This window comes from Mollisia scopiformis (assembly GCF_001500285.1).
Source record: "Mollisia scopiformis unplaced genomic scaffold LY89scaffold_2, whole genome shotgun sequence".
NCBI lineage: Eukaryota > Fungi > Ascomycota > Leotiomycetes > Helotiales > Mollisiaceae > Mollisia > Mollisia scopiformis.
In genome coordinates, this window is record NW_017263582.1 from 20,480 (window position 1) to 42,556 (window position 22,077).

A 22,077-nucleotide genomic window follows, 5' to 3' on the forward strand; every position below is an offset into this window, starting at 1 on the left:
GTTTGATGAGAAAATAAATATCGATGCAGTATCCTTATTTCGTCGAGTTGCATGCTTATATTTAACCTTGACTTTATCATGATCCCTGTCGAGATTGAGCGCGGGGCTGGGAAAAGAACCGACAGAAAATGTAACTCGCAATTGTGCAGCACTCAAAGCCAGACATTCTAGGTCCAATACTCCGTATTGTCTGTCCTATTCTTGGGGATCTATATCGAAAAGCTAACTTTAGTCTGTTCAGCGATGTGGGCAATAGGCATTGGTAGTATCAATTTGTTTTTGATTTAAATGCACTACTTATGGCTAGTCATATACACATAGAGATATTCAATCCAACTCCCATGATTTTCCCAGCTTAACCAAAAAGAGCATCACCCAAGCGGATGGACACCGACTTGGTTTGAGTATAGTTGGCTAAAGCCGCTTCGCCGAGCTCTCGTCCGATACCAGATTCCTTGTAGCCACCGAAGGGGATTTGGTGGTGGAGCATATTGTATTGATTGACCCAGACGGTACCAGCACGGAGGTTGTTGGAGACACGAATGGCCGTGTTGAGGTTCGAGGTGTGGACCGCAGCGGCGAGACCATATGTGGTGCTGTTGCCAACCTTGATAACTTCTTCCTCCGTCTCGAACTTGGAGATCGAGCAGACAGGGCCGAAGATCTCTTCTTGCATGATCTTCATGTCCTCAGTGACGTTGGAGAAGATTGTTGGCTGGATGAAGTAGCCCTTGTCACCGTGACGCTCACCGCCAGTGACGACGGTAGCACCCTCCTTCTTGCCCTCCTGAATGTAACCCATGATGCGGTCATATTGGAGTTGAGAGACTTGTGGTCCTTGGAAAGTGTCGGCAGCAAATGGGTCACCGACCTTGTTGGCAGTGGCACGCTCCTTGAATCGCTGAATGAACTTGTCGTAGATGCCAGATTGTACGTAGACCCGGGAACCAGCACAGCAGCATTGGCCGTGGTTGAAGAAGATACCAAAGTTAACCCAAGAAATGGCGTTCTCGATATCGGCATCGTTGAAGATAATGTTTGGAGACTTGCCTCCGAGCTCAAGGGTAACCTTCTTCAAGTTGGAACCGGCTGCGGCCTTCATGATTTGGCGACCGACGACAGTGGATCCAGTGAAAGCGACCTTGTCAATGTCCATGTGCGATGAAATGGCGGCACCGGCGACTTTTCCGAAACCAGAGATGATGTTGATAACTCCTGGAGGGAAGCCAGCCTCCTTAATGAAGTTCGCAGCGACGAGAGCCGAGAGAGGTGTCTGCTCAGCAGTCTTCAGGACAATAGTATTACCAGTAGCAACGGCAGGACCGATCTTCCATGCCCACATGAGCAATGGGAAGTTCCATGGGATAATTTGACCGCAGACACCAATCTAGCACAATCAGTACTCAGGATATCAAAATGGGGTATCTGCAGAGCATACAGGTTCTTGTCTGGTGTATGCGAAGGTGTCGGAGTTGGTGTCGATCACCTTGCCCTCAATCTTGTCGGCCCAGCCACCATAGTATCTCAAGCAGCCTGCAACCATACCGACATCACCCTTGGCCATGGCAAAGGCCTTGCCATTGTCCAGCGACTCAACAGCAGCCAGCAGGTCGATGTTCTTCTCGATCAGGTTGGAAAGGTTGAGCAGCAGCTTGCCTCGGTTCTCAGGTGTCTCCTTTCTCCACGAGCCCTCGAATGCCTTTCGTGCCGCGGCGACAGCAATATCGACATCCTTCTCGGTGGCTTCGTGAACAGAGCAGATCACTTCTTCTGTAGATGGGTTGATGGTCTCGAATGTTTTGCCGTCAACGCCCTTGACCCACTCGTTGTTGATGAACCTATAAGCAAGCACAGGTCAGCTCAGATCTGGTTTGAAATGCTGAGATGCCGAAATGCGGGGTAGACGAGCATGTCCGAACAACGATGGAATGGATACTTACAATCCCGTAGGTTGAGTGTATTTGCCAGTTGATGGCGTGGAGAGTGTGATGGAAGTCATTGTGAATATTGTTGGAAGTTGTGCAATGGGTATCTCGTTTGGTAGTAGGCACAAAGATGGTGGAAGAAAAACAAGAGAGAGAGGGGGGAAAGGGGGATGATTTTATTAAGTTGGGAGCAGGAAGCCGCGAACCTCTTTACCGGAGAGCCAGACGAGAACTCGCACAAGGGATCAACACACCAACATGGATATCAAGTGAATTAGGAAAGTCTTGGTGAGACGTCGTTATCTCGATTCCGTTACCTTCAACACCTTGTGGATCTAGCATCCGGACGGCGAGGTCTCCTGGGACGATTTGAGAGGTCCCCACCGTCTCCCTCCTCCACCAGAGCTCCACGAAGCTACGGTCTTGTCTCGCAGCAGCGGGATTTGGGTGGTGACGCTTTTCTTTCGAGGACCAGTGGATGGCATCATTGGTCCGGCAGGTGGGAAAGGCGAGAACGAAAATGCACATCGATGTAAGTTTCTGACTTCGACCCCTCCCCAGCTCCCCTCCCAAGGTTTCAAGCTTGACGCCACCTCGCACGCTGATTGTCCGCTGGAGGGCTCTGCACACCAGAAAGCTAGATCTTGCCTACCCCTCCATGCCATCTCCATCTCCGTCTCCTCTCGTACTGCCATCTATTTTCTGCTCTACATTGACTGCTTCAGCTCGTACGGTCTCGCACCCAGCTCGAGTCTCGGGCTGTGTCCTCGTGCGGAATTGCCTGACCTACAGTACCGTACAGCGGTGACACAACCTCGGTGAATATCCCCCCGCAGCATGCCCCGCGGTCGTTCGAGTTTACCACGAGCAGCAAGACCACCCGAGTGCGCGGCAAGTGGACACTTTTCGGCGTTAAAGTCAAGATGCAATGTCTGTTCGGACATGGCAACTGTGAAACTAAGTAATCATCCCGCACGTTAGCATGGCCTACCCTGGTCCAGACTCTTGGAAAACGTTGAAATACTGTATGTGGAGGCATCGCACGGCTTACTTCCGCCCAGCCATGCCATGCAGTCAGCCTTTCAAACACACAGCTCATCTCCATAGCCCCAGCATGCAGAATGACCCTCCGCTATTCGCCATCCCTTCCAGTTCCGTTCCTCCATAACATACGGATCCTTGAGAGTAACGCCATTTCTCCACAGTTTCCTGTATCTTGATTCCATCTTAGTCCTGGACAACGGCGCTTCTGTTTGGTGATGCTGCCCTCCACCAATCCCTCGATAGTCAGCTTCCCCGCAGTCTGTTTCTGGAATCTCAGAGCCGCTAAGACCTAAGAACCTCAATAGTCTCGAACTTTCTGTACCGGGTCGTTGCCTGGGGCTTCCACATCACCGAGGTGTGAAGATAGTGAGAAGTCCGTCTCGTGTGGGGTAGTGAAGCTAGGAGAGATGGTAAGATTACCACGATAGCCGTGGCAAAGGGGATGGGCCAACGGGAATAAAGCTTGCGTACGAGTCAGTCACCTCCAGTCAACTGGAATTATTGCGCTGCTTCACAATTGCATCTCAAAAGCAGCATTGCATCAAAAGCAGCAACCTCCACCCAATATGTGGTCCTCGCTAAAAGTTTCCTCTGGAAGATTCACTCCTGTCAGACCTGAGGTTCTCTTCTTGGTATCACAATATGGCATATCTTTGGTGTCGAACATCCATTGCAAGCCAGACAGACATGATAGGTGTGCCTGGTAGTTGTCAGGGATCCACCATGTCAGTGCAGGATTACTACAATGCCCGATTTAGGGGTCTGTTTGCAATCTGCAAGTCTTGCCCAAAAGAAGACTATATACATCAATTGGACCTTAGAGAATCCATGCCCATTCAACTATGTCATCATACACAACTATGTGATCTTCTACCTCATATGTATGAAGATCTTGTTGACAATTCTCGAACCTCTCCTGGTATCGCATTCTTCACTTGCTCGTCGTCTCAACAAGCAAAGCGTTGCTTCTCCTATTTGCTTTGTTGGGTTTATTGTAACCAGCGGGTATACACGCTCTTAAGCCCCATATTTCATAGCATTCTCGCAATTCCCTCGTCGAGCTTCACTTCACAGGCTTTAGAATGACAACTCGGCTTAGGTGCTTTAAGCGAGTCTCCTTTTGAGATCGATAAAGGTTCATTTTCACGACAGATGTTGTTCTACTTCCACCGTCACCTTAGCAATGAAGAGCTTAAATCAATAGACGCACTATGGACACTTCCAGAATGTTCGTTTGACGGGAATTTCGCCTGTTCTATACTGGAAAGGATTCATTATCTGGAGAATTGGTGGAAATCGGTGGTTATCTGCCGAGAAGGGGATTGTTTCCCTGCGATATTCGGTCCCTTACGAGCTTGGAAATCTCCCAAAGACGCAGCACATTCAGCTAGCAGGCGCTTTCTACTCAGTCAAGAGAGACGTAGTCGTCGAAGATTTCTGTCTTAGATGAAAGGCGTGGGCCATTGATGAAGGGAGAAATGCAACAGGTATCAAGGGAACACAAAGTCGTCAACACAATAGGAAGACGATGATGTAAATTTCCAAACTCGGAAAAGTCTTATATTGTTCGTCAAAAGTGCTGGAGATTGAGACTCGGAATGACCATATCTTGGTCAGTTGTGAAGCTCCTTCCTTTGCTTGTTTCAACTGGCAGGCTGTTCTTCTGACATTCTTGTTAGGAAGGTCATTCCGTGGCACGGGTTCCCTTGGCCCAGATCTCCTTGACAAATCCCCAATAATCCTCTTCTCCATCCTTTCCCTTAAACAGCTGAGCATGGTGCGCACCGTGTATCAACTTCTTCGACACCTTGTACCCCTTCTCTTCCGCGGCTGCAGCGTGGGCTTCAACGTCTCTCCAGTCAATAGCCAGATCTTCTTTGCTGTATATGTACCCTCTCATTGATATTTCGTCCACCAGGGTTGTGTCAGAACACCCGTAGGTCGGGCCCCACACGAGATCGTACCAGAACCACAGCGGCGTCCAATATACAGATACAAACATCATGGAACACGTCGCAACGCTAACGGTTGCGTAAAACAGCCAAGGTAGCCTAGAAGGTGTCAGAAAGACGAGTGAGGCGTGATAGAAGAAGCATGGGAGATGGAAAGTGTGTTGCAATTCCAGTCAAGAGATGCACCCCGAGAAACAAAGGCTTCATACGTACCAGTTCATTTTTTGGGTTGGTACCATCAAGGAATAAACATCGCGCTTGAATCTTGGAAGTCCAGGTCCCGAGTCGAAGATCATGGCTTGGGCAGGTAATGCCTTGCCTGTCACAGAACGATATGCCCCAGCGATATTATAACCACGTTTGCCTCCGCCATTACTTATGCAATGGACGAAAATCCTTTCAGATTTCTCATCTCGAGCGAGGAGAGTCGATACTGCTATCATCATGTCTTTGCGGCGTTGGGCTTCTGATTGGAAGATGAATTGCGTGGTGTTGATTGTAACATGGATAATGCGAGCGGTAGGGTAAAGACTCATGTAATTACGAGTGTAGTAGTCAACGTTCTTTGGTTTGGCATTCATCCACGAACAGAGGAGGATTATAGTTGGGGACGAGTCGTCGGTCAGGCCTGAACGTACCAAGCTCTTTGGTGGCTCATAAAATCCGACGCTGGGTGACAGGCGTGTGAAAGCTGAGAGTGGCTTGACTATGGGAATCTTGCCATTCGGCGTATCTATTGTTGTTCGGGATGGCATCCTTGGGATCGGAACTCTGTGGAACGAAGGAAGAGAAGTAAGTATAGCATGGCCGGCTTGGTATATGTATTGTTGAATCATGTATTCCAAGTCGGAACAACTCAAGTCCGCTCCCAAACTGTTGGGAGATAACATCGACTTTTCAGTGTTCCATGGCATACGAAACGGGACGCTCCACACTCCTTGTCCCCAAGATGCAGAGCATGTGGCCCAGAGAGCTGGGCCGAAGCGGCTCTCTGTTCGTGGCGAAATCCACAAAGCGCATAGAATTCATGGACTAGAATTGTATTAGAGAACGAGCATAACTTCAGCTCAACAAAAGTCCCTCGAAGTGAAGAAAGTCCACGAAAAGGGCCTCGGCATATCCAAAAGTGTCTGGGCTCGGATCACATTGCGGCTTGAAGTTTGAAAATGGGAGCGAAACGCTGCGATACGCGGAAAGTAAGCCTAATCCAGTTTAGGCTGTAGGGAATGGAATGCTCGGCGACATGCTCGATGGACCACTCATCATCGTTCCGCTCTCCTTCCTTCCTTTACTATCCCTTTTATTTGCAGTTCTTTACGAGGATCACTGCGCATTCACATTTCAAATGGCAGCCGCAGCCTCGACGTTCAACCCTGGGTCAAGCATAGCGCCTCTGCCGACGCCATTCTGGTTCTCGAGTGGCACGGGCGGATCAGCCCCAGCATCATGTCAAGCAACGATCATCGACCCTGCCGAAAGCAGTGATACATATTGCTGCAATGGCCTGCTCATCGATATAACGCAACCTATCCTAGGATCCCTGTCTGCTCAACAACATCCATTTTACTTCGACAATCTCCGATGCTGTTCTGCAGATCCAGATGTTGCGTTGGGAAGTGTAACGAGCTGTAGCACAGGGAGTGCAGCCATGCTTGCAACGAGTGTTGCGGTCGTGACAAGCAGCAACTCAAGTGGGGTACAAATTGGTATGGCCAGTACAAGCACAAGCACAAGCACAATACTATCTACCAGCGATGTTACGACCACGGCCACAGCTGCCAGCTCCTCGACAAGTGGAAGTGGGGGCCGAAAATTGAGAGCTGGAAAAACGATATACTTGTTCACGATCCTTTCTTTGGTACTGGCCCTGGTTCCTTAACGTTGGCATACCCGAGTATTATTCAAAGAGACTCTGCTACGCAATCTGCAAGTGTATGCTACTTGCGTGGACAACCGAATGAGATCTGAGATTATCGCTACCCAGGACGATCTGAAGGTGCGAGGAAGGATCATATTGCGTTATGGGACTCTCGAACGAGCAAGAGCCAAGGAGTGTCTGCAAAGATATCCACAGTTGATACAAGCAAATCAGCATGGCTTAAGTGTTGATAAGAACAGAAACAGAAGCCTTGAGACAAGAATGTCCGTAAAGAACAGGGAGCTCCGCAACATACAGTGCGCTGATGCAGGAGTCGAGGAGGTACAAGGCTGTTTCGAGATTCAGGGATAGCTGTGGCAGAGGAGGAGAAGAATGGGCTTTGGCTCACTGAGAAGCTTTCTTGAAAGCTCGACAGCCTGCACATCTGGCGCAATACCTAAGACCGTAAGAACCCTCAACGAATTCCAACAAGTACCTTTACCTAACTCAAGAGATAAGACTTTCACGTGAGTTCGCGACGTGTCCAAGCGTCAATCGCGCCGCGTCCAAGTCCTGTTTACTTTGAGACTTGCAGCTAAACTACCCCGGATGACTCAGTCGGTCGTTCTGGATAACAAGTCCCTTGTCTAATCTCTGTCCTTACAGGCCACGTCTTGTTGCCTATATCTAATCTTACTGTCTGTTCATAATCAGGCCTCTGTTCTCGTTCCTGCCCTTTAGCTGTTATCCGATTCTATCGTCCTTCTTCATCATGACCAAAATGCAAGAATTGATCAGTAACGTTTCTGCATACGTGGAGAAGCACATGAGTAACTATGATGGCTCTCATGACTTCCACCACATCTTGCGTGTTGTGGGCCTAGCCCATCGTATCCACGATGAGATGACAATTCCAATCACTGGCAACGACACCAAACTACCAATCCTCGATCGGGACGTCATTACACTCTCAGCACTTCTCCACGATGTAGGCGACAGGAAATATGTCAAAGAGGGAGAAGACGCCCAGACAATGGTGCGCGATGTACTTCTCAACTTCGGCGCCTCTTACGAGCTGGCAGAACGTGTCCAGACAATTTGCCTCGGTGTCTCATACTCATCGGAGATCAAGAACTTGGATTTTGCTGCAGACCTCATTTCACGTTATCCTGAGCTTGCTTGTGTGCAAGATGCAGACAGGATAGATGCCATAGGAGCTACTGGTATCGGACGCCTGTTCACGTATGGCGGAGCCAAGACGAAAAGGAGTATGGACGGGTCAATCAACATCATGGATGAAAAGCTCTTCAAACTGGAGGACATGATGAAGACTGCATCGGGAAAGATATTGGCTCGGGAACGTACTCGCAGGCTAAGAGAGTTCCATAGCTGGTGGGAAGAAGAAATGGATGTTGCGGTACTTGGAAAATCGGTGCTGGCTGAGAAGGGGAAAGACGATTTGGAATCACCAGGAAATGTGCTCGGAAGCGAAGAGTTTTGATCTCTCATTTTCTGTGGAATGGAGTTTTGAATGCATGAAGACTAGATTTCTACATCTGAATGGACTTTGGACAAATTTTGTACCTTCTATACCATATCTGCCAGCCCAGACTCTGGAGGTGCTGTTCCAATATGTCTGACTGGTAACTTCATCATGCCCGAGGTCAGCGGCATATCCCAGCATCAATACACATTTTATGCGCAACATCAGCAGTTTTTCCCTTGTCGCTTAGTTCTCTTGCGAGGAGGTACTGGATCCCATATCGACCTTGATCTAGATCTCGACTTGGTCTCGATCTGCTTAAATTCTGGCCACAGGTATTAGTACATAGATTGCAAGCGCCGCGTTGACTTGTTCATACCTTCTTGTATATTTTCAAGTGTCTGTCCCGTCGATAGTGGTAGTGTTTTTAGTGATTCACTTTCTTCCAGAGTGTCCCCACTCAGGGCCAATCTTTCAAAGGCATTAACCCTTCCCTTCAGTGTGTCGATTTCCTTCCCCAGCTGCTATTGAAAAGTTAGTATGTACTTCGACACCATATTGAAAAACACAGGAGCCGACACTTCCCCGAAAGTGTCTTCGATTCCTAATTGTCCTCGAAGTGAAGAGAGAATTTGACGTACTTGTGTATTGAGCTCCAAGTGCTTGATATATTCCAATGCTCTGGTCAAAACCGCAGCTTTCCCAAACTTTTGTTGTCCACTCTTGCTGTCTATTTCCTCATCATCCGACTCGTCGGCCTTCGCGTCCGAGGTAGACTTGCACAAGCTCGGGAGAGCGTCTCGCAAGCAATTGATCTTCTCGTTGAGGTTGGTTCTGTTTGACTGTTAGGTTTGCGGATGGATATCTTGTTGGATTGGGAGGTGTACCTATAGCGTTTTTCGATTGCATTGTGGCCTCGTTTCTTTGATAGACACGTTATGTCTGGTTTAGTCTCCTCGATGGTTATCCTTTTCCTGCCCCTTCTCGCTGGAGCATCTGTCTTCAAAGGGCGAGCCAGCTTCAGTCGTGCAGATCTCGTTTCGGGGATTGACTCTATTTCTATCAAAACGGAATTTCGGGCTTGAGCTGCCTGTATCGGTCTTTCACCGACGTTGGAGGTGAATGGGAAGCCAGCGGCTAAGTCATAAGGCTGGTAATGCTCTGGAAGAAGTAGAGAACCCGTGGAGCTAATCGGGCTGAACAACGTACTCTTGTTGTCCTCGTCAACATCGAACGGAGCGTCTTCGAATGGTGTCCCATTCTGCGAGAGCAGTGAATGCGAGGCTTCATGCTTTCCCGAAAACTCGATGTCACTGAAGGTAGTATTTGGTGAACAGAGACTACTAGCATTTTCGTCGCCAAGTTCCTCCCCCGGATTTAATAATTCGATTGCGCCAGCATCCCACCGCAGCCAATTGGTCCAGTCATCAGCATCCAGCTCATCAGCCTGGCTCTTTTCCACAACGTTATTTTCAGGATTGTAAACGCCCCTCAAAGAAACCAGATCGTAGTTCGAGCCTCGCTGGAGCTGTAAATGTCTTAGGGGCATTGCGGCTGGTATATCAACAGGTAGAAGCTGAGTAGTTTTCCGAGAAGAGTCGAATGCCTGGAGATGAGATTGATGGTGGAGATCTTATCAACTTCTCACTTGTGGCAGCCGCCGTATATCTATCTACTTTGCTTCCGCCAATTCCTCCACATGCAAGTAGCCTCGTCTCCGTTTGGATAGCAGCGAGACAAAACGACGCATCATACGTGATGCAATCTCCACAGGTTCCAGACCTCTCATATTTTCTCCTCGCGGAGAACATGCCTCTGGTCGAAAGCATCGAATCAAGACTAGAAAAGTCTCGGCGGGACTCAATCAGCGTCATCCCATCAGCACCCTGCAGATCAAGGGACCACCAGAACCCCACCAACACTATCCGATGGGCCAGGGTTTGCAGCATCGCCGATGGGATCAGACCACAATATCACCACCCAGAATAAAATATCACAATCCTCCCGCCATCATCATAACAGTGTTCACAGGAAGGTCCATCCTCACAGACTGTCTTCATAGACTTACCACCGGCTTCGTCGGTCTGCGCCGAAAAAGTAAATATAACATCAACACACCACGGCGTGCCCCACGCTGCAGGCCCGTTTGCTCCACCCCTCCCAAAAGCGTTGTCCCTGCCCTGTTATCTAATCTTCGGCACAGGATCCTAGAACATCCAGGAGCTCTGGGCTTTCGTCCGCTTTTACTTCTCGAATCGGGACTGTAGGGCCCTGAGGTCCAGAAATCTTCACATTGACCCCTCCCCCGCAAAGCTTGACTAACAGCTTCCACCTTTGGATCTGCCCACCTGTTCGAGACGCTTCTTTTTTGCAGCACTACTTCTGATGCTCGAACCATCACCATGCTCTCCTGATTTTCTCTCCCCAGGCCGTTCATCTGTTGACTTGCTTGTGTGGTAGGATAGTAAATGCTGTTATCCATGCCGAATTTGCTTGCTATGCACCTCGATTACCCTGCAGAAATCGTACGAGGTTCTCAATTGTGAGGAACATTGCAGGCCTAGTAAAGGATTACACTAACTGTCCTTTTGGCATTACTAAGGTTACTAAGGGTTCATTGTCTCCCGAAATCCGGGAAGGCTGCCAGTAAGCCTCACTCCCAAAACTCCCGAACTCTTTCTTGATCCGGTTGACGGTGGGCCGAATATCTCGTTCATTGTTAAGAGTTGTTCTCTCAGCAGTGTATGATTCAATGTAACCAAGCGGGCCTCTTCTTGCCCATTGCGTGCTCAGAAAGAAGACCTATTAATCTAATAAATCAGGTCTCTAACATATCGATAGGCGATAGGATAGATTACAAGACGAAGACAGTAGGTAGCGAATCCGTCCTTACTCACTACAAATGAAAAACAAAACCTTATATAGGTTGGACTCCAAAATCGGGACTCAGTAGTGGTTATTCTGAAGAACGTAATAGGCTAGGTATAGATTTAGGAAAAGTAGGGTCAAAACAATCAAAGGTTGAATGTCCCAATTCTGGGTAAGTCAATCGAGAATCTGTGATCAATAAACGTGCCAATGTCCTTGATCGAGTATACCTAAACATAGTTCACGGTTGAGAAAATGGAAATATTCTGGCACGGTGCTTTCCCGAGAGCTATTGTTCTATTCCCATGCTATTCCTTTCCCCTATTCCTTTCCCCCAAGCAAGCCTGTTCTTCATTATGGCGTAATTCATCATATCGTTGCTTCTCGTAGACTGCAAGTATCGTAGTGCTCGCTAATCAGATTCGGCCCATCTATAATCTCTACACCTACAAGATGTGCTGACATAGCACCTAATTATTCCCATACATTCTGCACGAAGAGACACATTCATTTTCTCCTCTTCGATGCCACTGCTGGGGCTGGCTCAAATGCATCTTCATCGTCGGAAATCTCGTCGTCACTCAGCTCTTTCGCAGTGGAGGTTTTCACCTGAGATTGGGTAAAATTGATCTGGGTCTGACGTCCTCTGGCAGCAGCGGCTCGCTTTGGCTGAGCTTTTGGTGGAGGTGAGTCGAGCATGACCACATCGTCATCATCATCTTCGTCGTCACTTGGTTCAGCAACTTTCTTTCTTCCCTTGGCAGTTGTCTTTGCGGGCGCCTTCGCTGGAGCCTTGGCTTTTGCTGGTGCCTTTGCTTTGGCAGGTGCTTTCTTCGCTGGTGCCCGCTTACTAGCTGGCTTCTTCTTCGCAGCTGAGACAATAGATGCCCCGTCGTCGTCGTCCTCTTCTTCTTCATCTTCGTTTTCATCGTCGCCACCGTCTTCGTCAAAAGCGCCCGGCTGATCTTCCCATTCTCCCAAGGCATCGTCCCACCCTTGTGGCTTGGGCCTCAACTTGCCCTTCTTTTTCGGCTTCTTCCATTGGCCAGCCGCAAATGCAGTCTCTTGCTTGGCACGAATGCTGTCCATGAAAGGCTCCAGATCTTCGTCCTCCTCGGTTCCCAGCATGGTCAACATCTCTTGGATTTGGGTTGTAAGACTGTCGTTGACGAATGCATCCATGACAAACTTGTCGTCCTTTTCAACATAGTCTGTGATTGCATCACCGAAGGGCTTTTGCGGAATAATCTTCAGAGTTTGAGCATCCAGATACTGATGGACTAGCTTCCCGACCTTGATGTTGTCATTGTTCAAAGCAGCCAAAATATCATCCGCGGGCATGTGACTCTCGATCTTGTCTCTTTCTGCATATCGTTAGCACAAATCTACCAGGTTGACAGTATCTACTTACTTGTACCAACTTTCTTCTTGTAGAAGTGCACAACATCCGTGACATTTGCGACCTTACTGGCAAATCCATTCGAGAAACGTTGGGGATTGTCAAGATCAAACCTTCCACCGTCGGGAGCTGAATACTCAACCTTGAGTCTGACCAGAGGAAGTGGTACCTCATCTGGCATATCATCCGGATCTTGTATACTCAACCAGTCATCTGTCGCTTCTTGAATAAGCTCATTCACGACCGATGTCAATTTATCGACAAGTCTGACTCTGTTATTCTTGACATTAGCAAGTGCTTTGAATCGAGGGTCGGTAGCGAGGACCAGCTCTCTTGTGATAAATGGTCTCACAGATTTGATTCGATGCTTCTCGACTGTGAAATCCTTTCCAGTGACGTTGATAATGGCAACATGCTTAGACACAGCTTCACCGGGAACTAAGGATGTCGCAATGGAGGAGCCCGGTTGCATGACCTGGAACATCATCTCCGGATTCAATCGCGGGTCGATGAGACATTCGTGCTCGTGGCCCCAGATAATGAGGTCCATGAAGTCTGGGAGGAAGTTCTCTGGAAGATAGCTCGTTTCGGTATGGGCATGATGGTTTTGGTGAACAGCCATCAAGTTGAACCAGTCGTTCTTTTGCGTTCCGGGAGTATAGAACTTGACCATTTTATCTCGAAATGTCCGAAACAGTCTCTCATCCCTGACGTTGCTCAATCCATATAAGGCTAACTTCGTCTGCCCCTTTTGTAGAAGAACTGGCTTGATGTCGATTTTGTCCGTCTCTGGAACCTTGCCAAAATAATTGAGAAGTCCTGAGACCTGAAGGAGATCTAGAGAGCAGTAATGCCCCTCTCCGGACGGGTCGTCGTGATTACCATGGATGGAGAAGACAGGAATTGAGATATTCATGTCAGGGTCTTCATAGTTGACATGAGCAGTGCCCAGGACATCCGTAGCATCACTTAGAAATTCCAGTTCGCAAGGCTTGTCGCCCAGACAATTTTGTCTGAGAGATCGCATGACCTGGAACATGGCTTTCCTGGATGGCGCATTATCATGGAAGAGATCTCCCGCCAGAAGTATCATATCGACCTAAGATGATTAGAGACTGTTCTTGATGTACCTCATTGCGCTTACATCTTGTGTCTTGGCTAGTTGCATGACTTCGTCGAAGCTCGTCCAGCTATCATCTTTGCGCACAGGATCCCGCTCGGCATAGCCAACATGACTGTCTGTGGCGATAAGGATTCGAATAGTATCCGCACCTGTATACTGTCAGTCTTGAAAAGCGCTGGTCGGAAGATGCAACATACCAGAGCGGGGAGGCATCTTGCTAATGGTAGGCAAGTTGCGCGCTCAGCATGGTCTGGAAATGCAGATAGGTATCTTGCGTTACGACTCTGTCTCTCAAAGGCTTACTACTCGTAGATACCTGCCGTGAAAGTTTCTTGCACTGTGTTGGTTCGCAATGTTTATTCATGAATTGCAAACGGTTGGATGTTTGAATATGGCAGGCAGCTTTACTTGGGAGACGTGACAATTTTTAGCGCGTTTTAATCCCTGCAAGCTGTTTTCCGAACTTTTTGATCCGACGGTGAGGTGAAGACAACCTCAGCAGAACAATGATTCCTACTCGCGTTCTTCTGGCACGTTCGGTCTGGAAAGGTATGTTACTGGTAGTAATTGGTATCTCAAGGTTCATTACTGATTATCACATAGGACCGAACATCGTTCCGTACGAATGTCCCTATTCCGATCAGACATCATCTCACACAATCATCTAGTTTTCCACTGAACAGGGCTCCCGGTCAGAAAGTAACGCCAATAAGGACTCAAGCTCGCTCGGCGACCATTTTACCAAACTTCGTGGGCCTTGTGTTCCAGGTACACAACGGCAAGATATACAACGATGTGTTGATTACAGAGGATATGGTGGGACACAAGCTTGGAGAGTTCTCAGCGTAGGATCACTATTTGGACCAGTGCCAGGAGACAAGTTTAGCTGACCTGGGATTGTAGCACGAGAAAGCGCTTTACCTATAAGCAGAGCAAGAATAAATAGATGACTCATAGGACTGGGAACGGCGTTCAGGGAGCGAGCATTCGAGTGTATTCTATCGGCTTGTAGATATGGAACATGGGAGCTGATGCTTGTTTCAATCTTTTTGCTAGATGTTGAAATCTGCTGCGAGCAATACCAACTGCATAAAACGCGTTGGAGTCCTACCATCGAAAATGTCCTGAACGAAGGAACAGGTAACATGGCGAAACTTGGAAATGGAACAGCACCAATTCCTTGTCCAGATGTGAAAAGAGACAAAGTTACTTTTTTTCCTCCGAGTATTTTTTGTACGAACTTGGTCGTATTTCGAGTTCTGGCACTCTCTATGACAATGCAGACATCCCACTTCCCAAGTCAATTGACGCCGCAAAAATAGAACGCCATGATCCCATCCCATGCAGACAATTCAGACTGTATCCCTTGATGCCAAATGCCAATTCTTTTATCGATAGAACTCTCCCCTTTTTACATTCACGCCATATTCTCCGACTGCCATTCCCAGATCCTCCATCGTTAGTACTGTCCTGTTTTGGCTACCTCCTTGTCCACCACCTCCATAACCTGGTCGTTGGATGCCAAGTGGCCCACCGCGGCCGGGCTGTTCTTTGCTACCTGGAGCAGCTGACGGTTGTCCTGGGACCGGGAAACCTGCAGCAGCTCCCAAGTTGCCCATGGGATTATTTGCGTTGGACGAATTCGATGATCGGATGCGAGAGTATTGGTATGCATCGGCAGCTATATCTGCAATGAATTTCTGGGTCGCGAGCGCAAGGAGGCGGGCAAGTCGTGGATCCGTCTGAGGTGGAGGAGGAAGCCCAGCTTTTGTGAGGTAATAGTTGGTTACAGCATCCGGGATCTAGAAGGCGTAAGTAAGAGAACAGGACGATGGATTGTCAAAACATACGATAGGCGCATAATCATCCATCTTCGCAAGAAACTCTTTCAAAGACGCGTCTTTCCGAACGGGAAGTTTGGGTTCTGGAGCTGGCGCTAGGGGATCGACTTCTTCATCAGCGTTGTTGACCGGAACAAGATCCTTTGAAGGATCCGGTGACTCTGCATTTGCCATGATTTCTGATGTTTGATGAGATCTCGAAGTCTTGAGGTCGATTTGGGTTGATATCTAGCCCCCACGTGATCCTCGATAAGGCCCACGCTAGTAGGCTATCTTTTTGGTCTCGAAATTTTGGATTCGCAGCCTTGCAGGCAAAATTCAAGTAAACAACACAACTACTTCCTATTACTTTTACGATGGCTGACCGTCGTCCAGAAGTTCAAGAGATGTCTCGCGCCAAACGACCCAAGTTGGAGGAGAGTGATCCTACTGAAAATCCCTACTTGGTGCATATGTATGAAGATCAACAAGTTGGATCCTACAGCAATGGCCACAGCAATGGGTCTTCAGCTCCCACTGGGCTTTCTAAATTCAAGCGCCATGCTACCACAGCTCTTCAAGCACATGTCGCTGAAGATGGACCAAATAATCCTTTCAACAACGCGCCGCTCTCGAAGCAATACTTCAATATCCTCAGGACGAGACGAGATCTACCGGTTCATAAACAGAGGTGTGCCCCTTCTACTGCCTAATTTGTGGCGTGCGACTGACATAATTTCAGACAAGAATTCCTGGATATGTTCCACTCTACCCAAATCCTAGTCTTCGTCGGTGAAACTGGTTCTGGCAAAACTACACAGATTCCCCAATTCGTCCTATTCGATGACCTTCCTCACTTCAACAGCAAGCTTGTTGCTTGTACACAACCTCGTCGAGTGGCAGCAATGTCAGTGGCCCAGCGTGTGGCCAATGAGATGGATGTCAAACTTGGGGAAGAGGTGGGATACAGTATTCGATTTGAAGATGTCACCGGCCCTAAGACAATTCTGAAGTATATGACAGATGGTATGCTTCTTCGCGAAGCCATGCATGATCATAACTTGGCAAGGTATAGCTGCATCATTCTTGACGAAGCCCACGAGCGTACACTGGCGACCGATATCCTGATGGGCCTTCTGAAGGAGGTTGCATTAAGACGTCCTGACCTGAAAATTGTGATCATGTCGGCCACACTTGATGCCCAGAAATTTCAACGTTACTTCAACAATGCACCGCTTTTGGCTGTCCCTGGAAGAACTCATCCTGTGGAGATCTTCTACACACCAGAGCCAGAGAGAGATTATGTTGAGGCCGCGCTGCGAACAGTCCTTCAAATTCATGCCACAGAACCTGAAGGTGATATCCTGTTATTCTTGACTGGCGAGGAGGAAATTGAGGATGCATGCCGGAAAATCAGCCTCGAAGCAGATGAGATGATTAGGGAGGCAGATGCAGGACCATTGAAGGTGTACCCCCTTTACGGAACCTTACCTCCAGCACAACAACAGAGAATCTTCGAGCCAGCTCCCCCACCAGCAAGACCAGGAGGTCGACCCGGCAGAAAAGTCATTGTCGGTACCAACATCGCCGAGACTAGTTTGACCATCGATGGTATTGTTTACGTCGTGGATCCTGGTTTTAGCAAGCAAAAAGTCTACAATCCTCGAATTCGAGTCGAATCACTACTGGTCTCCCCCATTTCCAAAGCTTCTGCCCAACAGCGAGCCGGTCGTGCAGGTCGTACTCGTCCTGGGAAGTGCTTCCGTCTATATACAGAAGTGGCCTTCAAGAAGGAATTGATCGAACAGACATATCCGGAAATTCTTCGATCGAACTTGGCCAACACTGTTCTGGAGCTGAAGAAGCTTGGGATTGATGATTTGGTGCATTTCGACTTGATGGACCCTCCAGCACCAGAGACCCTGATGAGAGCCTTAGAAGAGCTCAACTACTTAGCATGCCTGGACGATGATGGAAATCTCACTACCCTAGGTCAGCTGGCTTCGGAATTTCCACTCGATCCAGCACTTGCTGTAATGCTCATCTCCTCCCCTGAGTTCTATTGCTCCAACGAGATCCTCTCCCTGACGGCTCTTTTGTCGGTGCCTCAAATATTCGTCCGACCTGCCAGTGCAAAGAAGCGCGCAGATGAGATGAAGGCACTTTTCGCCCATCCGGATGGAGATCATCTGACTATGCTCAACGTATATCACGCTTTCAAGGGCGCTGTTGCACAAGCTAATCCGAAGCAATGGTGCCATGAGCACTTTCTCAGCCTGCGGGCTCTGCAGTCGGCTGACAATGTGCGCCAGCAACTAAAGCGCATCATGGAGAAATCGGAGGTTGAACTCCTTAGCACACCTTTCGAGGATAAGGACTACTACACCAACATCCGACGTGCTTTGGTTGCAGGCTTCTTCATGCAGGTAGCGAAGAAAGATCCCTCCGGGAAAACCTACAAGACGGTAAAGGACGACCAAAGCGTGCTACTGCACCCAAGCACTGTTCTCGGCGTTGATAGTGACTGGGTCGTGTACAACGAGTTCGTGCTCACGACCAAGAACTATGTAAGGACGGTCACCTCTGTTAAGCCAGAATGGCTCCTGGTAAGTAGTAACAAATTTCGAGAATCGTTTGATCAAAATACTAATATACCTTGAAGGACATTGCACCTACTTACTACGACCTGGAAACATTCGCGAAGGGTGAAATCAAGACGGCGTTGCAGCGAACGATGGATAAGGTCAAGCGGAGACAGGCCATGAAGGGAGGACGATAGAGGTTCTGTTACTCGATACTTTCTATTGACCAGGTTTCTAACTAGACTCTTTAACGGACAGCCGTGGAGAAGTGGGGGCGTGGGGGACGATAGACGTGCGTGCATATCTCTGGGGTTCTGAGACTAAAGTAGATGGGCATGCAAAACACCTGACATATATGTGTCCAGAAGTAGTCGGTTGCATTGATTAGCGGCCATGTGTACTGATATATCAACCTTAACGAGGAAAGAACCGATTCGAGAAGCCACCGACAATTGGGAAGGTGGCAGTTCCTCTCCTTTAATTGATGGACCCAGCAGCTTGGTAATCTCACTCTGCATACGAGTTGTATGGGCTTGACTGTCACACCATATGGTAAGTCTCAAGCTACATAAGTCAAATCAAGGAATCGATCGTGAGTGCGATCCCAGAGGCTGGTAGGAGCGAATGGGAAGACATCCGAGTTGTATGTTGTGCTTCATCAAGCTCACCTGAGGCGCAAGGCTGTATTGCAATGCATACATATTTGAGATCTGCGTCATCTGCCTTGACAAGTGGACTGTAGTCGAGTGGCGGGGCTGTCCTACGTCGTGTTCCGGCACAGGGCGGGCTGTTGGGGATATTTGAACTGGTTTGAGATATTGAATGAGGAGAACAAATGTGATCAGTCTGATTTCGTTCGACTTCGTTGGGCGACTTGCTTCCTGCCACAGCCAGCCTCGACTATCTTCTCCTGTCTCACGTATCTGTTGCTAAATATTGTTCAGAGCCATATCTGGAGATTCTGTGGCCCAGTTGGTGTTGAGCGACATCTGAGCGAGGCCAAGGCGTTCTCGAGGCTGGATCTTCTGGTAGGACTGCCGTTTTTGCATGTGTCTGACACCTCTATATTGATTGCGGGCTCTGCTGCATGATCCCGTCGTTTCGTGTCCTCCCGTGTGTCAAACCCGCAGGCCTCCCTTATCATGAGTTACACAGGAAACTCGCCAATGACACCGTGGACGAATGCGCCAAAACACGCAGTTCGCTGCTGTATCGCAACAGTAAAAAACCACGAGAAACGCTGTGGGTGGGGTTGGAGACCGGGTAGTCGGTCGAGGCGAGGATATTAAGTCGATTTCGATCGTATTCCACCGATTTGGTGCTTTCTCAGGTGTGGTAGCCATGCAAGGCGAAGACCGATCGTGTTTAGTGTGGAGGCAAAGAAGATCCATATGGAGGGAAATGTGGGATGAGATGAGGCTCTTTCATCCGTGAGCTGAGCTGATACCTGGTGGGGACGAGGGCTACAAGTGATCACATCTTGTGACAAGAACAGCACCCGAGCAGCGGTCGCTATAAAGAACACAAACGCCGAGTGGCCTTTGTGCTATGAGGATCACATTCAGCAGAGTGTGATGATATATGGTCTGACGCAGGACGGCACCCTTTGTGTCAAGCATCCAAAATGGTGGTGATATGTGAGAATGATATCAAAAAAAGCAAGTCTCCAACCTATGGAACGGCCCGGACAGGTAACGGCGAGCTACCGCACAGTGAGCCGAGAGGCCATGTTCCGACCCGAACCACCCCAGTCTCCTCTGCCCTTTGTTCCGTAATATATTTTCAAGGCTCAATTTCCAACATGTGGATGGTCGAGGGTTGCATGGCACGGCATGGTATGGCATGGTCTGGCCTGGCACGGTGGTCTGCCTAAGCATAGCGTCGTAGTGGCCTTGGGTGTGAGAGCGAGAGTGATTTGGAGATTCAAGTGGTAAACGTCGATGAGCAGCAGCAATTGGTTCTCAATGCTAAGTACGGTGGGTCATCCGTACTCCGTAAACCAACCCCACTCCCGACTCCACTCCACACTGACCCTCTCCAGACCAAAGCTCGAACCAGGTCCCCTCTACTGTATGATCCATCCAGCTCGAGTCGCCGACGTGAGCGGGGGCCGGCTGTACTGTACTGTATGAGCATTGCGTGCGTTTTGCATTTGAAATTTTCACACTTGGCAAAAGAATACCGGTTAGGTCATCATCGTGCGGGAGAAAAAAAACTTCGCCATGCCGCATGGATAGGGACGTTTTTGTAATCGGGGCTCCAGGAGGAAGACGATTTTGACTTCCGGGAGCAAGGCTCTACTGCAGCAGCGCGCACTGACAGCGTTCTCTCTGTGCGTTGCATGCCGTTCACGTGGGAAGCGCAAGTGCGATCCTTGCAGGCGTTTGTCTTGATCCCTGACCTGGCTGAAGGGTACACAGGGCAGGGCAGGGCAATGCAAGCGGGAAAGGGGGGGAGGACTTCTCGCGGAGGAGGCTTCAGAATTTCGAGACGCAACGGCAGACGGAGGCGTTGTGGATGGGGTTCTGCACTGCTGGTGGTGGATGCAGTGGGGTGTGGACCAGGCCACAAAACGTGCCAGGGTGGGAGTTCCCAGGGCGTTCCTCGTCCGCGCAGGGCAGGGCAGGGTCCATGGTATCACGACAGTAGTTTCACCGCAGCCGAACATGCTACCGGATACTCTCTGTACTGTACTGTATGTACTGTACTGTATTAACTTTCTCAAATGAGTCCAGCACTCTCCAGAACGGCAATCAACTCCATACAGCCGATGTCGACATTATTTGAGATGGACGAGAACGAGGGGAGAAAGTAAACGATAGTCGCCCACTTCTGTTGCTGCTCTTTCTTCGTCTTCGGACATGAAATCCGAGGCCTCACTGACGACAGAGGGAAACGGATGGATTCTAACGAGATGTGGGTAAGTAAGAAAATCGTCAGGAACCCGCTTCCGAGCTAGACATGCTCACTGCACACTGCTCACTGCCCACTGCTCACTGCTCACTGCTCAATGCTCAATGCCCACACTTTCGTTTCTCATTGCTCGTTGCGGCTTGGAGATGCCGCTTTGAAATTGCCGTCTGGCTTCTGGAAGACGCCGTGATTGGGGCTGTCAGTAGCTAACCCTGTTGATAACGTCCGATTTCCCAGCCGGTATATTACTGATTGCCACTCCTGTCTTGCTACTGTACCACTCTGGCGTGCCTGAAGAGGCCATCTTCGTCTTTGCTTCACGTTGCTCCAGACGGCGCCAGCAGCCGTTGGATCATGATGGGAATGGTGGAGCCTGCTCGCGAGCGTTCCCTGCATCTGATAAGCTTCCGAGCAGCTCCGTGGCCAAATGCAAAATTTCCGTCCGTCAGATGCGCCGCACAGATTGAAACAGCGCAGGATTGGCATTGTAAGAAGCAGACATGATTGTCTGCAGGGTGGTGCGAGTGGTGGTGGTGGTGTTGGAGGTGGAGGTGTTCAGAGTCTGGTACCAGCCGGTATCGTACACTACACGGCGGTGGAGTAAGTAGGTACCTCTCGTTGGTACTCGTAGCAGACTTCGATGCCCCCGACCACCCATTTCCCTGTCCTGCATCCCAGGCGTATTTCGCTTAAGACGAGCCCTGGCCTTTCCCTCGGATGATTTGAAGCTCTGGACACGCGTGGGACTGTGGGAACTCTGGGAACGATACGGGCGCTGTCCGCAATTGCTACTGTACGGAAGGTAGGGGTCGCAGGGAAGGTAGGGCTCATTTGCTCGACGACATGGGCTGCACGACAGTTACCAGGGCCTGCGACCTGGTCGAGTTCCGTGGTGCACTGGTGGCCGTATCTTATATATCCTAGCTGAGATCACTTTTCTTTTTCCTGACTTTGAGGTCCCGCCTTCCTGCATCCCGAGTGCTATCAATTGACTGCTACAAGAACCTGCAGCTGTTTTCTCAGCTGTTTGAATTCCCTTCGAGGTATTCTTCCATCACCCCAACCCGCGCTTTACGCGTCGGTAAAAACGCTTTACTACCAGCGGGTAGT

The 22,077-nt window shown here is 49.2% G+C and overlaps 9 protein-coding genes across 9 annotated transcripts; 4 read left to right on the forward strand and 5 right to left on the reverse strand.

Annotated features, from left to right (window-relative positions):
- Positions 1-263: 263 nt before the first annotated feature.
- LY89DRAFT_161533 (aldehyde dehydrogenase) lies at positions 264-2,129 on the reverse strand. The gene is made up of 3 exons (XM_018205505.1): positions 1,941-2,129; positions 1,439-1,838; positions 264-1,387 (listed from the first exon to the last, which is right to left on the reverse strand). The coding sequence occupies exons 1-3, from the start codon at positions 1,997-1,999 to the stop codon at positions 356-358; spliced, it is 1,491 nt and encodes a 496-aa protein (XP_018077292.1). The 5' UTR covers positions 2,000-2,129; the 3' UTR covers positions 264-355.
- Positions 2,130-4,442: 2,313 nt separating this feature from the next.
- LY89DRAFT_679768 (uncharacterized protein) lies at positions 4,443-6,030 on the reverse strand. Its single transcript, XM_018213939.1, has 2 exons — positions 5,135-6,030; positions 4,443-5,020 (listed from the first exon to the last, which is right to left on the reverse strand). The coding sequence occupies exons 1-2, from the start codon at positions 5,833-5,835 to the stop codon at positions 4,654-4,656; spliced, it is 1,068 nt and encodes a 355-aa protein (XP_018077293.1). The 5' UTR covers positions 5,836-6,030; the 3' UTR covers positions 4,443-4,653.
- A 152-nt stretch (positions 6,031-6,182) lies between these two features.
- LY89DRAFT_161570 (uncharacterized protein) lies at positions 6,183-6,986 on the forward strand. The gene has a single exon (XM_018205506.1). It carries the CDS (start codon positions 6,267-6,269, stop codon positions 6,798-6,800), a length of 534 nt encoding a protein of 177 aa, XP_018077294.1. The 5' UTR covers positions 6,183-6,266; the 3' UTR covers positions 6,801-6,986.
- Positions 6,987-7,560: 574 nt separating this feature from the next.
- Positions 7,561-9,025, forward strand: LY89DRAFT_703647 (HD domain-containing protein; the record flags this gene model as incomplete). The annotated part of the gene is made up of 2 exons (XM_018217335.1): positions 7,561-8,196; positions 8,714-9,025. 2 exons carry the CDS (start codon positions 7,561-7,563, stop codon positions 8,747-8,749), a joined length of 672 nt encoding a protein of 223 aa, XP_018077295.1. The 3' UTR covers positions 8,750-9,025.
- A 1,258-nt stretch (positions 9,026-10,283) lies between these two features.
- On the reverse strand, positions 10,284-10,900 carry LY89DRAFT_161635 (uncharacterized protein). The gene is made up of 2 exons (XM_018205507.1): positions 10,856-10,900; positions 10,284-10,804 (listed from the first exon to the last, which is right to left on the reverse strand). Exon 2 carries the CDS (start codon positions 10,742-10,744, stop codon positions 10,319-10,321), a length of 426 nt encoding a protein of 141 aa, XP_018077296.1. The 5' UTR covers positions 10,745-10,804; positions 10,856-10,900; the 3' UTR covers positions 10,284-10,318.
- A 448-nt stretch (positions 10,901-11,348) lies between these two features.
- Positions 11,349-14,028, reverse strand: LY89DRAFT_605531 (DNA repair exonuclease). Its single transcript, XM_018210396.1, has 4 exons — positions 13,850-14,028; positions 13,674-13,801; positions 12,542-13,628; positions 11,349-12,494 (listed from the first exon to the last, which is right to left on the reverse strand). Exons 1-4 carry the CDS (start codon positions 13,863-13,865, stop codon positions 11,638-11,640), a joined length of 2,088 nt encoding a protein of 695 aa, XP_018077297.1. The 5' UTR covers positions 13,866-14,028; the 3' UTR covers positions 11,349-11,637.
- Positions 14,029-14,158: 130 nt separating this feature from the next.
- Positions 14,159-14,598, forward strand: LY89DRAFT_693273 (mitochondrial ribosome small subunit component S19; the record flags this gene model as incomplete). Its single annotated transcript, XM_018216622.1, has 3 exons — positions 14,159-14,232; positions 14,336-14,497; positions 14,556-14,598. 3 exons carry the CDS (start codon positions 14,159-14,161, stop codon positions 14,596-14,598), a joined length of 279 nt encoding a protein of 92 aa, XP_018077298.1.
- Positions 14,599-14,610: 12 nt separating this feature from the next.
- Positions 14,611-15,698, reverse strand: LY89DRAFT_605539 (transcription initiation factor IID, TAF10 subunit). Its single transcript, XM_018210397.1, has 2 exons — positions 15,503-15,698; positions 14,611-15,454 (listed from the first exon to the last, which is right to left on the reverse strand). Exons 1-2 carry the CDS (start codon positions 15,665-15,667, stop codon positions 15,041-15,043), a joined length of 579 nt encoding a protein of 192 aa, XP_018077299.1. The 5' UTR covers positions 15,668-15,698; the 3' UTR covers positions 14,611-15,040.
- A 111-nt stretch (positions 15,699-15,809) lies between these two features.
- LY89DRAFT_703651 (P-loop containing nucleoside triphosphate hydrolase protein) lies at positions 15,810-18,481 on the forward strand. Its single transcript, XM_018217336.1, has 3 exons — positions 15,810-16,163; positions 16,215-18,078; positions 18,135-18,481. The coding sequence occupies exons 1-3, from the start codon at positions 15,850-15,852 to the stop codon at positions 18,249-18,251; spliced, it is 2,295 nt and encodes a 764-aa protein (XP_018077300.1). The 5' UTR covers positions 15,810-15,849; the 3' UTR covers positions 18,252-18,481.
- Positions 18,482-22,077: the final 3,596 nt, after the last annotated feature.